The sequence below is a fragment of the Rattus norvegicus genome, chromosome 16 (assembly GCF_036323735.1).
Source record: "Rattus norvegicus strain BN/NHsdMcwi chromosome 16, GRCr8, whole genome shotgun sequence".
Lineage (NCBI taxonomy): Eukaryota > Metazoa > Chordata > Mammalia > Rodentia > Muridae > Rattus > Rattus norvegicus.
Window position 1 is genome coordinate 75,643,602 of NC_086034.1, and position 22,840 is coordinate 75,666,441.

At 49.7% G+C, this 22,840-nt stretch overlaps 1 protein-coding gene and 1 long non-coding RNA gene across 30 annotated transcripts in view; one reads left to right on the plus strand and one right to left on the minus strand.

Moving 5' to 3' along the window:
* The window catches only part of Ank1 (ankyrin 1), a 178,641-nt gene that overhangs the window by 64,778 nt on the left and 91,023 nt on the right, over positions 1–22,840 (minus strand). For all 28 annotated transcript variants that reach the window (XR_005494624.2, NM_001395568.1, NM_001395562.1 and 25 more), the window contains exons 2-5: positions 21,148–21,249; positions 3,359–3,457; positions 1,185–1,283; positions 313–411 (exon numbers count right to left, since the gene is read on the minus strand). Coding sequence is in view for 27 of the 28 variants with exons in the window: in NM_001395568.1 (NP_001382497.1) it covers positions 313–411; positions 1,185–1,283; positions 3,359–3,457; positions 21,148–21,249 (399 nt within the window). In the remaining variant the exon portion in view is untranslated. The remainder of the gene's footprint in view (positions 1–312; positions 412–1,184; positions 1,284–3,358; positions 3,458–21,147; positions 21,250–22,840) is intronic.
* On the plus strand, positions 5,236–13,304 carry LOC120097525 (uncharacterized). 2 transcript variants are annotated; one of them, XR_005495030.2, is made up of 3 exons: positions 5,236–5,424; positions 5,599–5,673; positions 7,275–13,304. It is a non-coding gene; the product is annotated as an uncharacterized LOC120097525 (long non-coding RNA). The 2 variants fall into 2 exon arrangements; XR_010058746.1 differs by having other exon boundaries at positions 5,236–7,176.

The window sequence follows — 22,840 nt, forward strand, 5'->3', positions numbered from 1 at the left end:
CTTTCTTACGCTGCGTTTCCTCCTAGTCCACTTACGCTTACCGTAAGCTTGAAGTCTTCCTGTGTGCTATGACGGTCTGACTGTGCGTGCGGTGTTTGCAGCCTGCCTGTGTGCTATGATGGTGTCTGACCGTGTGTATCAGGTGTTTGCTGTTTGGTTTGTGTGCTAAGGAGGTCTGAGTGCACATCATAGGTCTGGAGTCTGACTGTGTGCTGAATTTGCATCATCTCTTTGCAGTCTGACTGTGTGCCATCAGCTATCCCATGTACCTATAATGCTTCCATCACAGCGCACATTTCCAAAAGGACTTACCTCTGTGGCTACATTCTGATTGGCTCCATTCTCCAGGAGAAACTTCACCACCTCCAAGTGATTCTCTTGAGCAGCCATGTACAGGGGAGTGAAGCCTTTCTGTAAAACCAAACCAGAAGCCATTAAAACAGTGGAACAGATGTAAAAGACAGGTGCAAACCCCCTCACGTGGAGGGGGCGTGGCTGCCTCCTCATACTCTTGCTTTGTCTCTGGAAAAATCATTACCAAAGGCCAAGATGGGGAGATGATTCCATAGAAGGGTTCCCCCCCTCACCTTCTGAGTGAGTCCCTAGCTCACAGTCCTCCTCTACTTAAAAAGTGATTTTGTTTTTAATTGTGTATATACGTATGTGCTGTGTCGGTGTGTGCACATGAGTAGAGAGGCCAAAGGTGTCAGATCCCCCGAAGCTGGAGTTACAGATGGTTGTGAGCCAGCGGATGTGGATGCTGGGAACTGAACCTGGGATCTGTGAGCAGCACATGCTCTTAACCGCTGATCCATCCCTCCAGCCCCGCCTCTCCACTTTTACGTCTTTTTACACTAACCAACCAAGCCGTGTCAGCCCTACCCACAGGACTCGTATATACTATGTGGTCTTTCTGGTCGATTTAACCAAGATGGAGTCCACAGTGACCAACTCACCAACCTAAGGATGGTGGTCAAGCTTTGGAAAATTAATGCATTAATTAATGAATTAATTCTCTGCATTACTGTTGGAGAGATGGAGAGATAAATCTAGTCCTAGCTATGCTGTGTGTGTGTGTGTGTGTGTGTGTGTGTGTGTTGAAGTATGCAGTAGCCAATGTGTCAAAAAAGAACTGTGTAAGTGAAGAAAGACTTTCTCTATACTAGGAACCAGGAAGTCATTACCTGGGACTGGGCATTGACATTGGCTCCATAGTTGACCAGCTCCCGGACCACCTCGTCCTGACCAGCAAGGGCAGCGATATGCAGAGCAGTGTTCCCCTTCTGAAACACAGAGGCAAGGAACAGAGGAGGTTTCCCTCAGCCCTATCAAGGGATTGTCACAGGTAGGACAAGGAAGGCGTTAGCTGGGAAGGTCGAAGGCAGAAACGTGTGTCTATACCCAGTCAGTCACTGGTCATGAAAGAGTAGTAACAGCACAGGGAACAGTGTTCCCCTTCTCTGACAACACACACACACACACACACACACACACTCATACACACGCACACAAAGATACACACAGACACAAAATACACATACATACATATGTACACACATACATACACACACATACACAAACAACAAAAATATACCCACAAACACAGACAGACAGACAGACAGACACACACACACACACACACACCAACAGTGAGCCTCATGAAGGCCCCATGGATCTGTGGGGGAGTCACAGGACAGTGGTGTGGTCCTCAGTATTCCTGAAGAAGCAGAAGACATGATTTAATTCCATTTTTATTTACAAATGCCCAATTTCTTTATATTTAAGAAGCCACGACACCCATGGGAAGAGGAGGGTTGTGTTGGCGCTGTGTGAATTTGTGGGGTGATCTGAGGGGTCTACTTAACCACCCTGGAGCTAGGCTCTAGTTCCATGAACCCAGCTAAGGAACCGGGTCAGGCTTTGGTCTCTTGCTTGGCCTTTATTTCCAATCTTTCCTAAGCCTCGGAGACCAATGACGATTTCACAACCTATCAGGAGTCTGCTCTAGCATAAGCTCCGAGGTTCACCTTTTCAATCCCCGTGCTCCTCTACAGCATTCTAAAGCTACGTTGGCTTATAAATGTCTATAAATACGATCTGCCAAGTAAGTCTTCACCACGAAATAAGGGGAGGATTTGGAAAGTGTGCCATTTCTTCAGCTCTGGGGAAACGCCAGAGAAGACGTGCTGCAGGTTTGTGGCCAGGAGTGCTAGCGGTCAGTAATTACCCCTTGGTCCCTGGGAAAAGCAGATGAAACCGTCGATTTCTGTCAAGTGTCTGGAAGCAAAGGCAAGCTCCCTGCACCGATGTGTGAGCAGAAGATGACACGGAAATTAGGGAATCTTAACTTGAGAGAGGAGTCTACCTTCATAATATTTTGGAAGTTCACGTCATACAAATTATATCTGTTCTCTCTGTACCGTGCAGCGGCCTATTCTGCCTGAGAGGTGGCAAATGTTTGCTGCAGAGAGTTAAGGTCGAGGCTGTGTTCGGGACCCCATTTAACACGCGTCAGGCAGGAAATGAGAGGTTACAGCAACTCGGGCAGAGAGACGGCAATGTGGGGAGCTGGGAAGAGAGGGGCCAGCACGAGACGGTGAGAGGAGGTAATTTTAATACACAAGCTGACCGTACATGAGAAAATGAGAAGTAAAGCTCATTTTGGGGGGCCGTGCATAGGTCAGCTGTAGACTGTGTGCTTACCATGCATGGAAAACAGCGGTTCACTAGAAAGTGCACCAGTAATGCAAATATCGTAGCTTTGCAATCTATGTGAATTGATGTTTCCATGCAAAACAGTTCCTGATAAAAGGGAGCACTACTTCAGGGAGAAAATAGATTTATAGGTGACCAAGAAGATTTGCTAGAGAAGGGCCGGACTTCCTTCAGTGACAATGTGGTCACGTGACTCTTTGCTACCTGATTCTTACACCAGGTACTTTATATGCACAGCTTGGTTAATTTTCACACCAACCCTGCAGATTTGTGATAAAGTCCCTTTTTCCACGTGAGACCACAGAGACCTTCCAGTGCCCAAGTGGCTTGCCCGAGGCCACAGGGCTGGAAGCATGAGGCTCAACTCTGGAGCTTGGAGAACTCCAGGTCCCTGTATGAGGCAGCAAGGGGCCACCATAATGGGGTCATGGTTTCAGAGCCCCGTGAGGAGGACAGAATACAAGCCTGCTGATGGTTTCTGAGGACAGGGTCCTGTGTTCTTAGGTGGCACCGGGGACCACAGACAGGATGTGATGAGCAGCATCCTGGCAACCCAGGACCATGTTTAGGCTGGTTTCCACGCTGCAGTTTGAGAAGAGATACAAAGGCCCACAGACTTGAATTTCCAAGGCGAAGTCCTTACCTTGGTTGTTGTTTCTAGAATGATCTCTTTGTGCAGAAGTTCAACCACCATCTTCACATGGCCTTCTTTGGAGGCCAGATGCAAGCCATTCAACCCGTTCTGAGAGGAGGAGAGAGAGAGAGAGAGAGAGAGAGAGAGAGAGAGAGAGAGAGAGAGAGAGAGAGAGAGAAGGTTTCTGTTAGTGAGACTACCCACTCCGCCATCCTAAGGACTGGGTGAGGTCTGCAGCAGGGGAAAGCAGAAACACAGGCACACCAGGTGGGTAGAGCTGATGTGGAGAGAGCCACCTACTGACCAGAAGCTAGGAAGGCATCCCAAGGTCAAAACATCAGGGAACAAAGACAATAAAACTGTCACACTCTAGACATGAATCAAGGACAGGGACACTCTCTCAGGACCTTGAGATTTTGATCCTAGACAATTTTTAGGCTTCACTGGGGTTTGGAAATGTTCACGTGCACAGACATAAAGGCTTAAAGAGACAGTTCTGGTTCTAGTTTTCCTTCCTAGCTGCCAGAGCCCAGCAGCCTCTTCCACCACAAGCTCATCCCAAGATGTGCCGGGTCTCCAAAGGCCCCAGAACAATGAGACCAACTGGACTTGGACTGAGATCCTGAGCCCAAATTAACCTATTTGTTTTATTAACTTGATTTTTCCCAGGTATTTTGTCAGAGTTGCAGAAAGCTGACCACTTGATTGACAGGAATTCCCCTTGATTGAGATGATGGGCATGGCTCCAGCCCTGGCGAACTTTCATGCAGGAACTAGGAAGAGTAGAGACGCCACACCAATACACACCCAAAATCTGTGGGGACCGTCTTATCAAAATGTTTCAAAACAGACCGTCTGAGGACTGTGTACCCCACTCCACTTCATGGTTTCCTCAGTTAACAACAACAACAACAACAACAACAACAGTGCTAAAACACTAGCACTGTACAGGTGCCACCAAAGGGGCCACCACGCCCAACCATAAGGGCTCTCACCAAGCTGTGAGAAGCTCTTGTCAGTCTTAGGCTGCTACTGTGTCCCCCGCAAGGCAGCTGGACTCGGGATGTATCGCTCAGTCCTTACTTCCTGCTTCCTGTTCTCTGACCTGTGTACTTAAAGGCTCTGAAACTTCCTGGCAAGATCCGATGCCAAAACCTGCTCGTTGGGGGCAGGTGAGGAAGCCTGGTGGGTAAAGGCGTTTGTCATCACACATGATGACCTCTGTTTGAGTCATCTGATGGAAGGGGACAACTGACTCCTTAATGCTGTCCTCTACCCTCCACACTTGCTCATGGGATGCATGGGTCCCTTCCCCCAAATAATATATATATATTTTTAAAAAGTACCACCTAACGCCACAAGTGATACTGCCAACATGATGGCAGGAATTTCAGTGTCCATGGCTGAGGAGGCTCCATAAAGCAGGCTCCTGCCAGTCAGGATAAGGCTTGACTTCTGCCTGTGATGTGACTCACTTCTCTGGAGAGTCCCTGTACCCTGGACTCCAGAAATCCCCACTCCTTTCTTGGGTCATAGCATATGTTTGGCTTCCCATTAGGGTCAGTGACCCCAGGAAAGAGTCTTCAGGGATTACACAAGAAGGGCAGGGGACACAGGAAGGTTGCTGTATCCGATGTCCTATGTCCTATTTAGATCAGGCCTGCCTAGCCTATAAGCAGCCAGTGAGGACAGTTGGCCAAGTCCTTGTAGGGTTGTGACATTCCTTACCAGGTGTGTGTGTGTGTGTGTGTGTGTGTGTGTGTGTGTGTGTGTGTGCATTGTGCTTCTGCATGCACATTGTGATGGTTTGCATACACTTGGCCCAGGGAGAGGCACTATGAAGAGGTGTGGCCTTCTTGGAGTAGGCGTGGTCATGTTGGAGTGGGTGTGGCCTTGTTAGAGTAGGTGTGTCACTGTGGGTATGGGCTTTAAGACCCTCATCCTAGCTGCCTGGAAGCCAGTCTTCTAACAGCCTTCAGATAAAGATATAGAACTCTCAGCTCCTCCTGCACCATGCCTGTCTGGATGCTGCCATGCTCCCACCTTGATTATAAATGGACTGAACCTCTGAACTGGTAAGCTACCCCCAGTTAAATGTCCTTATAAGAGTTGCCTTGGTTATTCTTTACAGCAGTAAAACCCTAACTAAGACACTCATGTACTGATGAGTGGGGTTAATGGGAAGGTTACTTTATTAAGAGTTTTCTAATGGAAACATGACTCTGGCCATCCATGTCTTTCTCTTGCAGGCTGTGCACAAGACTTAGCGCGGGGCCCAAAGTGCAGGGCCCAAAGCTCTCGCTGTGGCTTTTTCATCCCACCATGTGAGTCGAATTATCAGATCAAAGAATGGCTACAGCTAGTACTGGTGACAGGAGAGAAGGGTCGAAGGCAGGCAGGCAACAGTTAGGGGAAGGGGTAACGGACACCAGGCCCACACAAACCCACAGTCTGTATTCAGTGTGTAGAGCGTAAATTAACTGCAGAACCACCTGGCAAGTGAGGCTGTGCTTGGGAGGCCGCAGCTCTTCCTTCGGCCGATTCTCTGTGTGGGATAGGACTGTCGAGGGGCTTGTCCTCTCAAAGATCTTTAGACAGAGGTCTCCCAACCCCACTCTGGAGGGCTCCAAGCTCCCGGGGTCTGGTGGTTGTGGTTGTGGCTACACTCTGCTTACCACAGGAGATGGTTCTGGAACCGTGCCAGCAGGGATGTGGCTGGTTTAGCGCTCGGCTTGGTGGCACTGCCACCTACACTGTCCTGCGAGCCTTGGAGCTGCAGTGCTGATGAACCTTGGGGGGACATCTAACACAGAATAACACTCTGGGAGCTCTCCCGTTCTGCAGGGTGAGGACCCTAACCCATGGGGGTGCTGGATTTCTGACCAGGAGAGCTGGAGGCAAGGTGTGTTAGAGGCTCTGTGACTCTCATTCCCAGCTTAGGAAACCAAGACCAGAGAGTGGTTAAGTTAGCACATGAAAACCAGCCTGGTCTTGAGCGCCCTCCTCTCAGGGGCTAACTCGCTTCTGTTTGATTAGATACATAAAAGCATAGTTTACTTTTGACTATAGTCCCAACAGTCATCCTCTGTGGCCTCCGCAACTGATCTCTGTGGTTCACTTACTATCCTGGTCTTCCAGAGTCTCCTTTTTTACTCTCTGGTTTCCAAACCTTCTGGAAGCCCACTCCCGGCCAAAGCAGTGGCTTTTCCTCCAAGAGGGTGTGCGTGGGTGTGCATCCCAGAGTGTCTCACCCTCCCTTCCAGATTGTTTCCTCCATCCTTTTCTCCTTTATGAGTTTGTCCGTGTGTGTGTGTGTGTGTGTGTGTGTGTGTGTGTGTGTGTGTAGGCCTGAGGTTAATGTCAGGAACTTTCCTCAATCATTCTTCAATCTTATTTTTTGAGGCAGAGTCTCTCATTCAAATCCAGAGCTCATAGACATCACTAGGCTCATAGGCAGCTTGCTGGGGAACATCCCTTACCTCTGCCTTTTGAGACTGAGGCTGGAACTGCTTAAAGGCCACCACGCTAGGGGAGCATCTGTGTGGATTCTGATGATCGGAACTCGGGTCCTATTGCTTGGATACCAAATGTGTTGGCTGCTGGCCCATTTCCCCATCCCTCGCTCGGTCTTTGTAAGCTTCCGTTACATCCCTTACTCTGGTGATTTGAATTTAATGTCCTTACCCCTGAGCCCTGTCAGGCACAGCCAACCAGCAAAGAACTCTGGACTTAGACAGCAAAAACAGAGGTGCTGATGCCGGCTGCTTTTGCCACAGACTGCTGAGTGTCTCCCGACTCCCGAACCTCGAGAGAGCTGGCAGTGCCCTGTAGGTGATTAAGAAACAAACACTTTCTCTTGAAGAACTCACTGTGGGTGATGCAGGAACAGATACATACAAGACAAATGCCCTAAATGTTCCTGCAGGCGTGTATGAATCAGTAGCACAGAGCGGGAACGGACTACTCTTTAAGAAGTGATTTTCACAGCCAGCCAGCCAGTTCGTGCGACACTGGAGTGAAAAGTGCATTTACCACGGCAAACTGAAGGTACTGCACGTGACACTAAGTTCCCAACCCACGGGCAAACAAACACGTCAGAAGCCATGCCTCCGACCCTTCTCACTGTGGGTCCTTCTCCTTTCCTGAGGTAAAGCCCTCTCCGGGAGCCAGCCTCAGCAGGGGGATGATTAGCAGATGAAACCGTGGGACATCTGGGCACCAGTGTCTAAACGTGTAAGCTAGTCTACACAAGAGACACAGGAGTGGCCCACGGAAGAACGCTGAATTTAACGCTTCCTTTCTCTTTGAACAGATTTTTGAAAACTCTCAAGCGTGAGGGGAAAGGCGTCAGGATTATGTGAACTATTTATTCTTAGCTGTGACTACGGACAGCGATAAACTGTAATTTTACCACCTCTTCATAGCCAGCAACCATAAGCTTTTCCTTCAGTTAAATCAAATGGAGGGCGGTTGCCAAAAGTAAGAGGCAGCCTGCTGGATCCCTCTTGATAGCTGAAGCGACTCGTCCAACCTTCACAGTCTCTTTCTCTTGAAGCCAAACAGCAGACAGGCTGCTGAGGGGACTGGGAGTGCGATAAATGACATGTTTCTTCTCTCAAATAGCAGAGTGTCGAAGATGAGCCCAAAGGAGTTCAAGAGACTCCAGAGAAGAGGCTTCAGCTCAGCCAGGCGCAGTAGCTACTCGTGCCCATTGTCTGTTTGTGCTGTCCTGAAGGACCTTGCTATCCCCTTCCCACAGACCCCCTGCAGTAGACCATGACCCACGGAAAAGACCACCCGGCACACCCTTAGCCTCTCTGCTGTATTCTTTTCCTTCTGCGTTCTTTTGTTCTGACTTGAATATTTTCTCCTGATCTATTTTAAGTTCTCGGTCTCACCGTGCCTTTGTCTGACAATTTCTTATCGCTGTACTGCATTAGACTCTTCCTTGGGTTTTCCATCTCTACGCCAAGATTCTCCGTCAGTTGGAGCGTGCCACTCGTGTCTCTACTGAATTCTTTTACATGTCAGTCATCTTGGTCTTCTCTGAGTCTGCTCCTGTTGACTGCTTTGTCTCTTGACCACGGTTGGTTTGCGTTTCGTCCTAAGTGTGTGTTACGTTAACGATTATTAATTGGCTACAGGTGCCATGCATAAGAGCAGGGGACATGGAAGCACTTATCTATCATTTCTGGCTGGAAACAGATTTGGTTCATCTGTGCCTTGGTAGGTGGGAGTTAGGTGCTATGGTGGTTTGAATGTGCGTGGCCCCCATGGGCTCATGTGTTTGAATGCTTGGCTCATGGGGAGTGGCACTATTAGGAGCTATGCCCTTGTTGGAGTGGGCGTGGCCTCGTCGAAGGAAGTGTGCCACTGTGGGGGTGGGCTTTGAGGTCTCTGTGATCAATCAAGGCCCAGTGTGAGCCACTCTCCTCCTTCCAGCTGCAGAATAAGATGTAGAACTCTTAGCTTCTTCTTCAGTACTATGTCTGTTTGGATGTTGCCATGTCTCCTGCCATGATAATAATGGGCTAAATGTGTGAAACTGTAAGCCAGCCTGAATTCAATGCTTTCCTTTGTGAGAGTTGACTTGGTCAAGGTGTACCTTCAAGGCAACGGAACCCTGATCAAAACAGGAGCTTACCTGGGTTTGAGTCTTATTATATTTGGTCTGTCAGCCTCCACACTCCTCTCAAAGGAGGCTGCAGTCATCATGAGTTTGATGTAGGGGTTAGGGTCCCAGAAGTGTTTCAGTGTTCCTGATCTCCCAGCTTCCAACTCTTCTAGGTACCTATGCCTCAGGTGAACTTATTTCTCTGTCTTGCTTCTCTCCTGGTGACAATGTGTTCTTCCTGGTGACACAGACTGGTAGTGGTAAGCAAATTCCATTATGGTCCAGCTTCAGTCTTAGACAGGCTCTGTGTGTCTGCACCTCAAGGGTAGGGTCCTTTATTTGCCTTGTCTGTCCTGGGCCTGAATGGGTATTCCTCGCATGTCCTTATATCCTCTAGCAGAGGGAGAGACCTGCTTGTTACTGGGGCAGGAAACCTGGACCTAGGACAGTTGCTGGCCTCCCCAGGATCACAGGATATGCAGAGGTGCTGATGCAAACCAAGCTGACACAAGTAAGCCTCTGTCCCTCGGCAGAAGCAGTCGGCTTCTACTCCTCCTCGGAAGAACGGCGTCTATATGCAATCTGGAGTGTGGGGGCAGGTCCGTTTGGAATCAATAGAGGATTCCTGGGAACCTGCAAGTCTCTTCCTCTGCCGCCTTCCACTAATCACACAGAACACTCAAGGCCTAGGGGGCTTCTCTGTGGTATCCAGTATTTCCCATGAGCACTCAGTTAAGGCATGGTGTTAACAGTTTGCTGTAGACACTGTGACCTCTAAGAGTTGTCAGGGTTTTGCCTTGCAGGGGTAACTGCTTCTGCATGTTCTCTAAGTGGAGATGGTGCCTATGGATTCCTCTCTGGAATCCAGGTTACTTAGCTGCTGTTACTCCCTTGGCTCTCAGCTGATTTCAAGAGGATTTGTAATATTGTGGGTTATCTGTTCTGTTTCCACACAATTAGGGCAAAAACAATGCCTTCTGAAGCTTCCACCCCCCCCCCCACACACACACACTTCTTGTCTGGAGTCTTCAAGACCCCGGGACTTCATACATTTTCCTGACACAATGACCTTGAAGAGATGGTCTCTTTGAAGGGCACAAATGTTCACAGTATCTTCACAGCAGCTTTCTTCTTGTCTCCTTGGACCCCCCCCCCATTTGAGTAAAAATGTTCACTTTAGATCACTCTTCTGAGAAGCAGTGTCTGGTGGAGGAGGAACGTCCAGTGAGCCTGTGTGCAGCTGCTCCCAACGGTTCTTAAGATATTCTCAAGTCACATTCTGCCCGCATGACTTAACTTGGAGTATTTTCTTGTACCAACTGTGAGGGAGGGATTCCATTGGCAGGAACATGATTCCTGACATTTGTTCTCAGTAAACTGTTCCTCTGTTTAGCTGCTCTGATTGCCCCAATTACACTAATTGACTTCCAAATGTACAAATACAGTTGACATGTCACCAGAAACTTAGCACTTATCCAGTCAGGAGCAGAAGGGAGGCTTCAGGCAGTAAGCACCTGGTGTCCCGAGGTTCCACAGCTCACGGGGAGTGGAAGGGATACCTCAGAGGCTGATGCTGATGGTTCCAGAACACTCGGCCCTCATGCCTCCTGTTCGCTCATTTCACCCCGTCGAGGAGCACAGAGCCTCAGATGTCGTCCTCTGACCAATGGCCCACAGCTCCCACCTCAAAGTTTGTCTTGATTATGGTCACTATTGCTGTGCTGAAACACCGTGACCAAAAGCAACTTGGGGAGGAAAGGGTTTATGAGCTTTATACCTACACATCACTGTTCATCACTGAAGGAAGTCAGGGCAAGAACTCAACAGAGCATCCCTCTTTCAAAATGACCGTACCGGTTTTAAGAAGACGCAAAACTATCCAGGACACAAAGCAACAACAAAAAGGAGGAATCAGGTAGCAATTGTACTCCTGATGTGGTCGGGATGACGCCACGGAGCTTATGCACTTCGGTTTCTGTTTAGAATCCCCTTCACCTTTGCAGGTCTTGGCTGAGAATGAGGGCCAGAGGTGCAGCAGTGGGAAGGGGAGTATCTAATTTCCACCGATCAGAGTAGAAGCCAAGGACCATCTGGGAAGTGACCAGCACAGCGGCCACTGGTCGGGGGAGCCAGTGAGAACACAGGGAACTCAGGGTGAACCTGGGGTGACTGAGGCAGGAAGTGAGGGAAGCCTGAACTGGATGACAAAGACACCATGAAGTCGAGTAAGGGATACCCCTCATCACAACTTGGATTTTTAACCAGACGACCATCACTGAGGTTCAAACCACTGACTGGAGCAGGGTTAAAAGAGTGAGGCAGGCAAAGCAGGAGGAGCTGCTCCACCCCAGGCGTTCCTGTCACCTAAGGCCAAGCGTACACCTAGGAACAAGAAGGGAGGGTGAGAAGGTGGGGCGGGAGAGAGGAGAGACCAACAGAAGGGAAGGGAGGGTATGCAGAGGGGCAGGTGGACTCTCGGTAAAATGTTGCCTTGGACACACATGGGAGCCAGGTGGGTGGTCTCTTACTCGTGCCTTGTACAGACTGGAACGTCTAGAGACAACAGAATGTCATAGATGGGTAGGAAGGTCAACAGATAGGAAGGCAGGGGAAAGCAGTCAGAAAGCAAGCAGAGGGGAAGCGGGGGTCCTTTGCACTGTCCTTACAGTACAGTCTCTGTCGATATGAAACAATTGCAGCTTGAAAGAAGACAGGAGGGAGGAATGGAGGCAAAGGTTTAGAAAGTGTGAAGGAGGCAGCTCTAAGTTCTGATTAATGGACTGGGGCTAAGCTAGGTTTTCTGCAAAGCCCTAGCGGAAGGAGTGGTGCCCTAGTGGGCGACCTCACCCACCCAGTCTGTCTGCAGGACCCGTGAAGAGCAGCCTGGAGCAGGGTTCTGGTGCTCTCCGGTAAGTATATAACCTGCCCTGCGTGCCATCGAATCATGCCAAGGGAACAGGCTCGACCTCACACGGATGCCTGCTGATAAGGGCCTGCCGCCTGCCATCTTTTCTACTTTAGAGGGTTTATGCCTCTGCAGAGACCACTTGGTGGGGAGAGTCTGTTAAAAATATTCCATCCTGCCATTTAATGACTCAGGAGGCAGATGGAGCTGAACAACTGTCAGGGTTGGGAGGGGGTTATCCTTCCCTCCTCTGTAAAGCCTGCATTCCTCTAGAGAGAGGGACAGTTGAGGAGTGGAGGGATCCAGGAGGACTGTACCAACGGAGAGAGGGAGGCAGAGCGACAGGAACGAGCTGGTTCCGAGCATTCTCCCTTCTTCGCCTTATTACAATCTAAATCCAGTTTCCTTCCCAGGTAGCTCTTAAGGATCACGATTTAGTCATACTCAGGAGGAGGGGCGGCAGGGGCTGTCATCTGTTTCATTATCTTAAAGCTAAAACGGACTGCAGCAGTCTCTCAGCCCGGAGGCCAATCGACCTCCGATCACCTTCCCTCTGCTGTGTGGCTGCTCAAAAGCTCGCACTGGCCTCCGTGCTCCAAAATCCCACAGCTCAGCAACAAACCCACCGCTGAGGTTTCAGGGCCCTCGGGAGTGGAGGGGGAGGACGTTCGAGTTCAAGTTAATGAGAGAACGGGCTCTGGAATTGAGCTCAGCGGGCTAAGAATATCTCCCATGTACTAGAAAGATTCCACGTCCGAGATCTTGAGATTCCTTTTTTTAAAAAATCAAGAGAACCAGACCTCCCGAGGAAGGGCAGTAGGATTAGAGGGGAAAGTCCGGTCTTACCATTCATCTCTCTATCCCAGTAGTGCACATCTCGAAAATGGTGACCTGCCTATCATCCCGGTATAGGAACTGAGCAATCGACATCCGCAGGAAACACTTTGGAAAAGTGTGACGGTCTTCCTACCACACTGCCAACAGTGGTGCACACGGCGGGGGAGGGGAGACTTTCAGATGCTGTGCCTCTCTGTACAGTTTTGGTTTGTAAGCAAAGTGTGCATCCATCGTGCTGTTAAATTGTAAAAACCGGGGGCTGGGGATTTAGCTCAGTGGTAGAGCGCTTACCTAGGAAGCGCAAGGCCCTGGGTTCGGTCCCCAGCTCCGGAAAAAAAAGAACCAAAAAAAAAAAATTGTAAAAACCGAAACTAAAATCGGAGACATGCTTCTATGCAGCCTACGACCGTACCACCTGAACATGTCCTAGGTCAAAAGCTGAGCAGGGCTCAGCCTGGCCAGTTTACGGATGGAGAGGCATGCCTGTGAACAATGAAGAAAGGATCAAGTTCGCCACCAAGTATTAAGAATTCCAGGTTAGTAGCTCAGTGGTAGAGCGCTTGCCTAGCATGCGCGAGGCCCTGGGTTCGGTCCCCAGCTCCGGAAAAAAAAAAAGAATTCCAGGTTAGGGCTGGAGAGATGGCTCAGCGGTTAAGAGCACTGACTGCTCTTCCAGAGGTCCTGAGTTCAAATCCCAGCAACCACATGGTGGCTCACAACCATCTGTAATGGGATCTGATGTCCTCTTCTGGTGTGTCTAGAGACAGCTACAGCATACTTATATATAATAAATAAGTATATAATAAATAAGTAAGTCTAAAAAAAAAAGATTCCAGACTAAGTCATATCCACAGTCTATCTCAGTCAGGGCAGTTCTCCATTTAGGTCTCCACCACCAATCAGAGGGGTCAGTCTGCTCGAGGCTGGAGTTGAGAGCTGGTAATTGTTCTTAGCAAGGCAATATGACTCTCGATCATGTCCATGCCCTACTTTTAAACTCGTTCCCAGGGAACTTAGAAACACTCTCCATGGTGGTTTGAGTGAGAACGGCTGCCGTAAGCTCATACGCTTGAATGGCTGGTCCCCACTTAGTGGGACTGTCAGGAAGTGTGTCATTGGGGGGTGGGATTTAAGGTTTCAAACACCCATGCCAGCCCCGTGCCACTCTCTCTGTCTACAACTTGCAGATCAGAGGTAAGCTCTCAGCTATTGCCCCAGTGCCCCGCCTGTCTGCCCCTACATTCCCCACCATGATGGTCAAGCTTCCAGTTAAATGCCCCCTTTCACAGGAGCCTTGGTCCATCACAGCAATGGAATGGTAACGAATAATCTAAGGGCCCCATCACTTACAACTGTGCACCTCTTTCCTCCAGCCTTTGTGCCCCCGAAGCCTGGCTGTCCTGAGGTCCTGATCTCATGCGTAAGCAAGTCCTAGCTTGGCTGGGCAAGTGAAGCATTTCCCGAGGAAATGAATGAATATCCATGCACCCTGACATGGATGCAGCCCCTCTTCTTTCTGAAACTTCTCTCGAGTAAGAGATTTATGCCTCGTCTTCATATCGTGAACTCAACAGCCATCAAAGCACAGTGTGGAACTGGACGGTTTGCTTCCCTTCCTGACCTTGGCGATGCAATGTGATGAAAATGTCTCTTGCGTTCTAAGAGACTAGAACTTTTGCTGGACCCCACTGCCAGAGTCAACGATACACCTTGAAGTCACTTAAGACTGCTGTCCTACTGTGTGCTCAGACTTGGATTTCTCGTGTGATCAGCTTCTATAAGGTAGGTAACAGATAGCATGATCATGAGCTATGTATTCTGCCATGCTCCCGACCCGGAATAATGCAGGCTCTGAGAGCAGCAAACACAGAAGTTGAGAGCAGCTTCCTCTAATCTCCCATAAAGCTTGAGAGCAGCCAGTTATGAGCAAGGGTTGATGAATCGATGTTTATTGTCTCAGTCATTTGGGATCAGCTGGGGCCAGTGACTTAATCCCGTGTAAAAGTCTCTTAAGGATTTTTGTAAAGTGTCCCCTTCCTTCCCCTTGGGATGCCCTCTGCTGTTTAATAAAAATGGGACAGACACGCACAGCTCACACACTAGACAGACACAGAAACTTACACAGAAAGGCACAGACAACACAAGGACAAACAGATCCACAAGACAGCCTTCAAGCAGGCGCATATTCAGACGTAGTCCAGACAGACAGAGGGAGGGAAAACACAGGAAGCATGAAGTAGAGAATTCAAATCTGGACTTGCCCTTGGCCAACGGGCTCCAAGGAGAAGTGCGTTATGTCTTTTCATTAATGAGACACTGATAAATTGTTGGTGGCTCTGAGTTATTCCCTGATGTGTATAATATGAGCACTTGTTGATGACCCTGTGTTCTTTTTTCTCATGGTCACTGGTTAGTGCTAGAGCATGCTAGTCGCTAATGCACACACTCTACACACCCAATGGCGCTAGTCCGCCCTTTCCTAGCCTCTGGAATGTGGCTCGACTGGCTACACATGAAAGCATTTATGAACTGGAACTAGATGATTACCCTTCCTTTTCCTTCACTAGAAAGAGGGGGATGAAGGGAGAGAGGGAGGGAGGGAGGGAAGGAGGGAACCAGATGCAGGGAGATTGGTCTAAGTAGTCTTGACCTCTGGTTTGGTGTTTTGGATATCTGGCATTGCTAGAGCTTTATCTGGAAGACTCTGATGCCCTCAGCTTTGTTTGTCCTGTACCTGTTCTGGTCACCTTGCAAGCAGAAGTAGCATTCAAAGTGGCCAGATCGGGGAAGGGCTTGAAGCATCCGTGATGAGGAAAGGGGGACATAGCCCTCCATGCAGCAAAGACCACCCTCCTTTTCAACTGTCCATTGGCCCTCGTAATTAGCACGATGAACATCAAAGGGAGCTAAGCCCAAAACACTATTTCCCTTTTAAAAATAACCCAGACTCTTGACAGACTCTTGACAGAGGCTCCAGCAGGCTCCAGAGCACTGGCCTCGGGTGGCCTTCTTCTCTTTCTTTGACGAAAGCCACACTCTCGTAGTACCAGGTGTGGAATGGTACAGCCTCTCTCCCTGTCATCCCCGCCCACAGCTGTAGCCAGACAGCAAGACTTCTGATTGTGGGGCACAGGCAGAATCTGGAACCACATGGTTTAATGTTATTCTATGTTGCCAGGAGGCCTAAAACAACAGGCAACACAAGACAGTCACAGGCCCATCTATAATGATCTGGAGTCAGCCTTCCGAGCTTGAAGGATGCCCTCCTCGCCCTCCTGCTTGTGTGCCCCAGGATGCCACTGGGAGCCCGGCACTCCTCTGTGGGTCCTTGTTTCTGAGCAATAGAAGATGTGATGTGGGGCTCACCTGTCACTGGCCCACAGGGCTCACCACAACAGCTCCTATGTGGCCAGGAGAATGCTTCATCTGTGCTCTCCCAGAATCGGGCAGGCTTCCTGCCTCAGTTCTTTGAGGGCTGGTCTCGGCTTGCCCCATGTCTAGTACAAGAGTGCATGGCCATCATAAATGCTCAGCACTGGGATTGCACAGTGGCTGCCCAAGAGGCCCTTTGCTGCCTCAGTTCCAGCGCATGACCCCGGCGGTAGGTACCATGATAACCTGACGTCTCTGGTGACTAGCACGGGTTGTCCCTGCAGCTTACTTCCTTTCGTGTGGCTGGCTGGCAGTGTGAGAAGCCAATCTGCTCATCCAACATGGTCTATTTTCAATCACCGTAGCCTCCGTGCTATGACATTTGATTCTACACACAATTTCTAGATGACACCAGAGCTGGGTATACGAAGTTGGGACTGGCAGGAGTATGCTCACCCCAGACCAATGCTTCCCAGCCACCTTGTCCTTGCTGCTCCCAAACCTGGGGTTCTTCACACTCTTCCTATTCCCCAAAACCACCAGTCTCTCTCTCCCTTCCTTTGTCCAGGCCTCCCAAAAGTTATCTCTTTCACACATCTAAAGCAGGCTTAACCTGCTAGGTACCAATCATCTGATGGGGGTGTTGATTACCTTTCCTGCCTTTTGCGTCTTCCCTTTGTTAGCATATAATACTCAACCTGTGTCCTCTGTCGTGTGCGTACAGTATCTAGAATGGAACCTGGCACACAGTAGCTGCTTCATAAACACGTACATAATGACTCTACGGTGTGGCTTTACACTGACTGTCTCATCTCTCTTTTCATGGTGCTAGAATGAGTTACTTGTGAGGGACCTATCTCAGGCCACCTTCCCTTCCTGTCTGAGTTCCAGCCTCAAAAGCCCCTGCTGCCATCCGTCTATCCCCACTGTCCTCTGTCCTTACACTACTCAGTTGGTGGCTTCACCATGCACACACTGTGTGCTTCCAGAATACATGGATAGCTCCACTCTCCTAGACCAGAACCCCAGGGTCATCCAGGAAGCCTTTCTGCCCATTCCTGTTCACAAGCCAGTCTTAGTGGCTCTGTTTCTTCCCCTCAGCCATGACTTTTATCCAAGTTACCGACGATATTCTTCTGGACTGCCGCTGCGGTCTCATGACCAGCCCTCCTACCGCCGCGGCCATCTGTTTTGAGTACAGTAGCCAGTGTGAGCCTTTAAGTCGCACCTCCGGTGACTGTACCTTATGCTAGAACCCCAGGCTTGTTTTCCTTTGCTTTCAGTATAAAGATCGAAATCCTTAATGTGGCTGCATCTGCAAGCAGGAGAGCCAGTCAGCCCACATGCACGAACACAGTTGTGTGGGTTGCTCACTACTGAGATGCCTCCTTTCCTCTCAAATCCATCCCCTCAGCCATCAACTTCAGAGTTAAAGTCTGGGGCAGCAGATAGGTGCACATACATAATGTATACATGTGCATACCCTGATCATGCCCCAGAGTGCGCTGTGCAGCTATGTAATGTCAAGCTCTTGTCGCTGGTAAGAGGCAGCTCTGTCCAGTTTTACCTCAACTGGGTCCCTGCCTGTCTATACTCAACCATGCTGGCTGTCCCTTCGTTAACCTCAGCTCAGCTCTCAGTTCCTGTCTTTTGCTTAGGGTGTCTTTGACCTCTGACCTCTGACCTCTAACTCTAGATCAGGTTCTGTCTTAGTTTGGGTTTTACAGCTGTGAACAGACCCCATGACCAAGGCAACCCTTATAAGGACAACATTTAATTGGGGCTGGCTTGCAGGCTCAAAGGTTCAGTCCACTGTCGTCGTGGCAGGAGCATGGCAGCATCCAGGCAGGCATGGTGCAGGAGGAGCTCTGTATCTCTATCTGACTGCATCCAGTAGACTGACTCTTCTGCACTGGGCGGAGCTTCAAAGCACACCTCCACAGTGACTCACTTCCTCCAACGAGGCCACACCTCCTCCAACAAGGCCACACCTCCTCCAACAAGGCCACACCTCCCAATAGTGCCGCTCCCTGGGCCAACCAAATACAAACCACCACAGACTCCTATCTACTATATTCCACTCAGGGTATCCTACGTCAGTGGTTCTAAACCGTCCCAGTACTGTGACCCTTTAATACAGTCCCTCGTCTACGGCGACCTCCAACCATAAAATTATTTTCATGGCTAAACTTCATAGCTGTAACTTTGCTGCTGTTGTGGCTCACAATGCAAACATCTGTGTTTTCTGATGGTCTTAGGTGACCCCTATGATAGGGTCATTGGACACACAAATGGGTTTGCAACCCGCGGGTTGAGAACCTCTGTCCTACACCCTTCGTTCATGGCCTTAGCTGTATGTCATTATTTGGTTATCAGCTCTTCCTGCCCACAGGGCTAAAGGACCAGGATTAGCCTACGTCCCTGTACACAGGACGACAGGGGATGTGGGGGTGGAGCTAAAGACCCGATGATGATGATGATGTTGGAATAAGTGACAAGGCAGGAGTTATGGAGACATTGGTGCTGTGTGGATACATGGGCACCCTGGTGTGAGTATCTTCTTTTTTTCAAAGCTGGGGACCGAACCCAGGGCCTTGCGCTTCCTAGGTAAGCGCTCTACCACTGAGCTAAATCCCCAGCCCCATGAGTATCTTCTGTAAGCAGAAGAATGGTGACCAAGACATCTACTCTGACCTGGGCATTCTTGGCTCTCACATGGCTCATCTCCTTCACGTGCAAGCGTTGAGGTTTGGTCTTTGGCTGTGTATTGTAATGCTGAGTGCAGGCCCCCAGACCTGGTTGCCTCAGAGACAAGAGAGTCTGCACGTAGACCCAAGTGAGCTACATGACCTTGGTTCCAACTTATTTCTGATTGGTAAATAAAGATGCTGACAGCCAATAGCTGGGCAGAAGAGACGTAGGTGGGTTCAGGGTTCCCGGACTTGGGGGGTCGGAGGAAGTCCATGAGGAGGAGAAGATAGAAGAGGAAGAGAAATTCGCCATGAGTCATGCAAACATGGCCCTGAGGGCTGGCCGATTGGAGTTAAGAGCAGCCCAGATGAAACATAGTGAGTAAGAACTCAGGGTTATCCATAGGAAAATAGATTCTAATAGCATACAGGATATGGGCCTAGCTCTTGTGCTGTTTAAGCCTTACTGTAAATGATAAAAGTTGTGTGTCTTTTATCTGGGAACTGAATGATCAACAAACATACCTAGAGTAATTTTTATTACGTTTAGAGCATTGTGTCTGCGTGTACGCATACAAGCTTGAGGAGGGCACCAGATCTAATTATAGATGGTTGTGAGCCACCACGTGTTTGCTGGGAATTGAACTCAGGACCTCTGAAAGAGTAAACAGTGCTCTTAACCACTGAGCCATCTCTCCAGCCCCAAGACCTAGCGTAATTATCCTCTTTTGGCAAACTCATGTGACTCCTGCCCCCAGAGTACTTTTTTGGTTATGTTCACACAAGGTGAAGCCTGGGTGTCTTACTGCCATCCTCAGCCCCTGACTGGAAGACCAAAGTCTGTGTTTAACCACAAGCAGCAAGTATGTGTCACAGTGAGCTTTGCGTGGTGGTGGACTATCTCGGTACCTCTCATTGCCTTGGTGTGGCAGCCGGGTCTGGAGTCTGAAACCTAAAGCAGGGCCCCTTCTGCACTGGCATATAGGCTCTGCATTGGCAGGAGCCCAAGAGAAAAGGTGTCAATAAAGCCCCAAAGTTGCCCACCTACCTCTTGCTTTCATCTCCTGAAACCTACAGCAAGCCAGGTAAAGGCGGAAGGCTGGGAATTGCAGCTGCCTCCTCAGGAGGCCCTCAGATGAAGTCATCCCTTGATGCCTCCAAACCCTCCATTGCCACAGCTAGCCAGATGCAGCCTCTGGCACTCAGCTGTCCCATTTCAGCTCAGGGGTTCCTTTAAGGCTGGAAGATTCATCCCGGAAAGGCCTCCCTAGGGCCCTGGTACTACTGGAAGTTGCATGGCAGCTAGGACACAAAGAATCTTGGGACCCTTGGGGTTTGTGGCCGCTCACTCAGCACAGAGATAGGCTCTGGGCTGTGGCCTGGAGGATGTCTGGTTTTCTCTCAGACCTGGCAACCAAGACTTCCTCCTTGTCCCCAGGCCTCGTCCATGTTTCCTTGCCCAAAGCATTGCATTAGCACCCTGGCCAACCTCTCCTCCATCCACATGGGACATCTAGTTCAACCCCTGAGTGTTCAGGGTCTGGGTGTGCATGGCTGCGTGTCTTTCTGGGTGAGGGATGACTATGGGAGAGGACAGTTTCCTTTTTCCTCATCCTACTCATTAGCTCAAGTCCAGCTCACACCTTTACTGCCACCACCCCCAGCCCACTGCCATGGGCACAGTCACATCATACCCTACATCTATCATCTGTCTTACCTTCTTAGCTGTGAGCTGAAGCTCATACAAGACCAACTTGGCCCTGGGAAGGGGAAGGTTGTGTTGTGTTGTATCATTTCCACTGGGCCTGGAGGGGTGGGAGAGGCCACTAGAGCACAGAGGCAGGTGGCCATTTGCATTCTGGGAGTTTGTCGCCGTTGTTGGGGATGCCAAGCAAACTCCTACCACATTAAATATGAGGACATCATCCTAAAGGGAAGAAGGCATTCCCAGCAGGACAAACACTATGGATTCCACTCGTAGGAGATCCCGGGAGTGGTCGAGTTCCTAGATGTTGAAGGCAGAAGGTTGTCTCCTGCACCACTCATGCCCAGGAACCCAAAAGACTGCTGACGGGTAAGGGGATTTATGCCATTGCTCCAGCATTGGTTTAGGGCTCATTTACAAAAGTGGTTTCTAAGTCAACAACAGGATACACAGTGACTTCCAAGGGAGGGGCTGCATTGACCAGGCCTGAGCCCGGGTCCCACTGCAAGAGCAAGGTGGCCTTTCTGTCTATGGGACCTGGGCCAGAAGGGTATTAACACATGGTGAGCCTCAGCAGAAGCCCCAGAGACACTGGGGGGCACTGAGAAGAGTGCAGGAGAGCATGTTCCGAAGCTCTGCGACATCCAAGAGGATACGTCGTCTCCACCCACTGACCTGGTTACAGGTGTTAATGTCCACTCCATTGCGTAGGTGATCCAAAGCCTTGTCCAGGTTTCCTGAGCGTGCCGCCCGCAAAAAGCTGGTAGCAGCATCGGCCTGTGCGGGGGGGAAACAACAGGCTGTGAGTGTACCCTGCAGCACGGCTCTCATCATCATGTGTGCACACAGCATCCCCAGTGGTGTGCCAGCACCTGAAGGTCTGGGTGTGCAGCTCCCTTAGAGCTCGGGGTTCCCTCCCTTCAGGTACTTTACACACGACCAACCTTGCAAGGACTGAAGAGAGGCTGCCTTTGAGAGTGATCCCAAACCAGTTCTGACATCAAACACTCAACACGGTCATGGCTGCCTCCAAGCTGCAGAGCCCTCCATGTCCCCTCCAAACACCCTCTCCCCCACCATCCCTACTGCTAGGTATTGAACCTAGGGCCTCACACACACTATATAAGCGCCAGCCCCAGCACCCCAGCCCCTCCTTTTTCTTTTTTCATTTTGAGACGGAGTCTCACCAATCTCCCAGCCTGGCCTCAAACTCTATAGAGCCCAGCTATCCCTTGAACCTGTAACCTTCCTATCTCAGCCTCTCAAGTCACTGGGGTGACAGGCCTGAACCTCCAGGTCTGTTCTGTTCCTGTCCTTGCTGGGGACTAAGGATGTCAGGATACAGGCTCTGGGGCCAAAGACTCAGCGACACAGGCTCAAAGACTGGGTGAGCTTTATGGCATTAGAAACAAATGTGTGTGGGTATTATTCTCCAACTAAAACGCTAAGTGTCAGGTCCCACTGTGGCCTCCATTTTACAGGAGAAGTCACCGAAGAGTGGAGAGCTGAGGAGATTGTGTAAGGTCACACATGAGGTAAAATGTACAGCCGATTCCAAGGTCGGCAGCACGGCTCTTAGGTTCTTTTTTTTTTTTTTTTTAAGATATATTTATTTCTTGATTAGGCTTATCCTTAGATTTTAACTTTTAGAATGCTGCTTTAAAAATAAATTAAAATGCAACACTTAAAAAAAAGATGTATTTCTTTCTTTCTTTTTTCTTTTTCTTTTTTTTTTTTTTTTTTTTTTTTTTGAGTATTTTGTTTAGGGAGACGTGGATGGAACTGGAGTCATAGACAGTTGTAAGCTGCCACATGGGTGCCGGAAACCAAACCTGGGTCCTCTGGAAGAGCAATCGGTACTCTTAACCCCTGAAAGATCTCTCCAGTCCCCAATCCAGGCTCCTTATCAAGCCAGTACCCACACAGTTCTTTTTCTTGTCCCTGCCTGCTGTTTGGTCACCTGCCACACAGACAACAAGTTTGTACAATCGCTGTCCAAAGTGCTGGTTTGCATTAAAGGTGAATGTCAGCCAGAGAGTGAGAGTCAGGACAAGGGACAGTGTTTGTGCAGACATGGGGTGGGCACAGAGGCCTGGAGTGTGGGAAAAGGTTCCTTGTGGCTGTCCTGGGTCCTGACTGAAGCGGGAGAAGCCTTTCTTGTACCCTCCGTGTGCTTCTGAGAACTGGCACACAGCCCTTAGCACACAGAGCCTGCAAAAGTGTGTTTAACCTGGAAGGGAGGCCATGCAGTAGTAGCCTGTGTGGGGCCTCCAAAGGAGCCAACGTCCTTATCCCCACAGTCTGAGCTATGTCCTCCTTCATGAATCGTCAGTGCAGAAGTCGAAACACTTGTTGTTTTCCCTGAGAT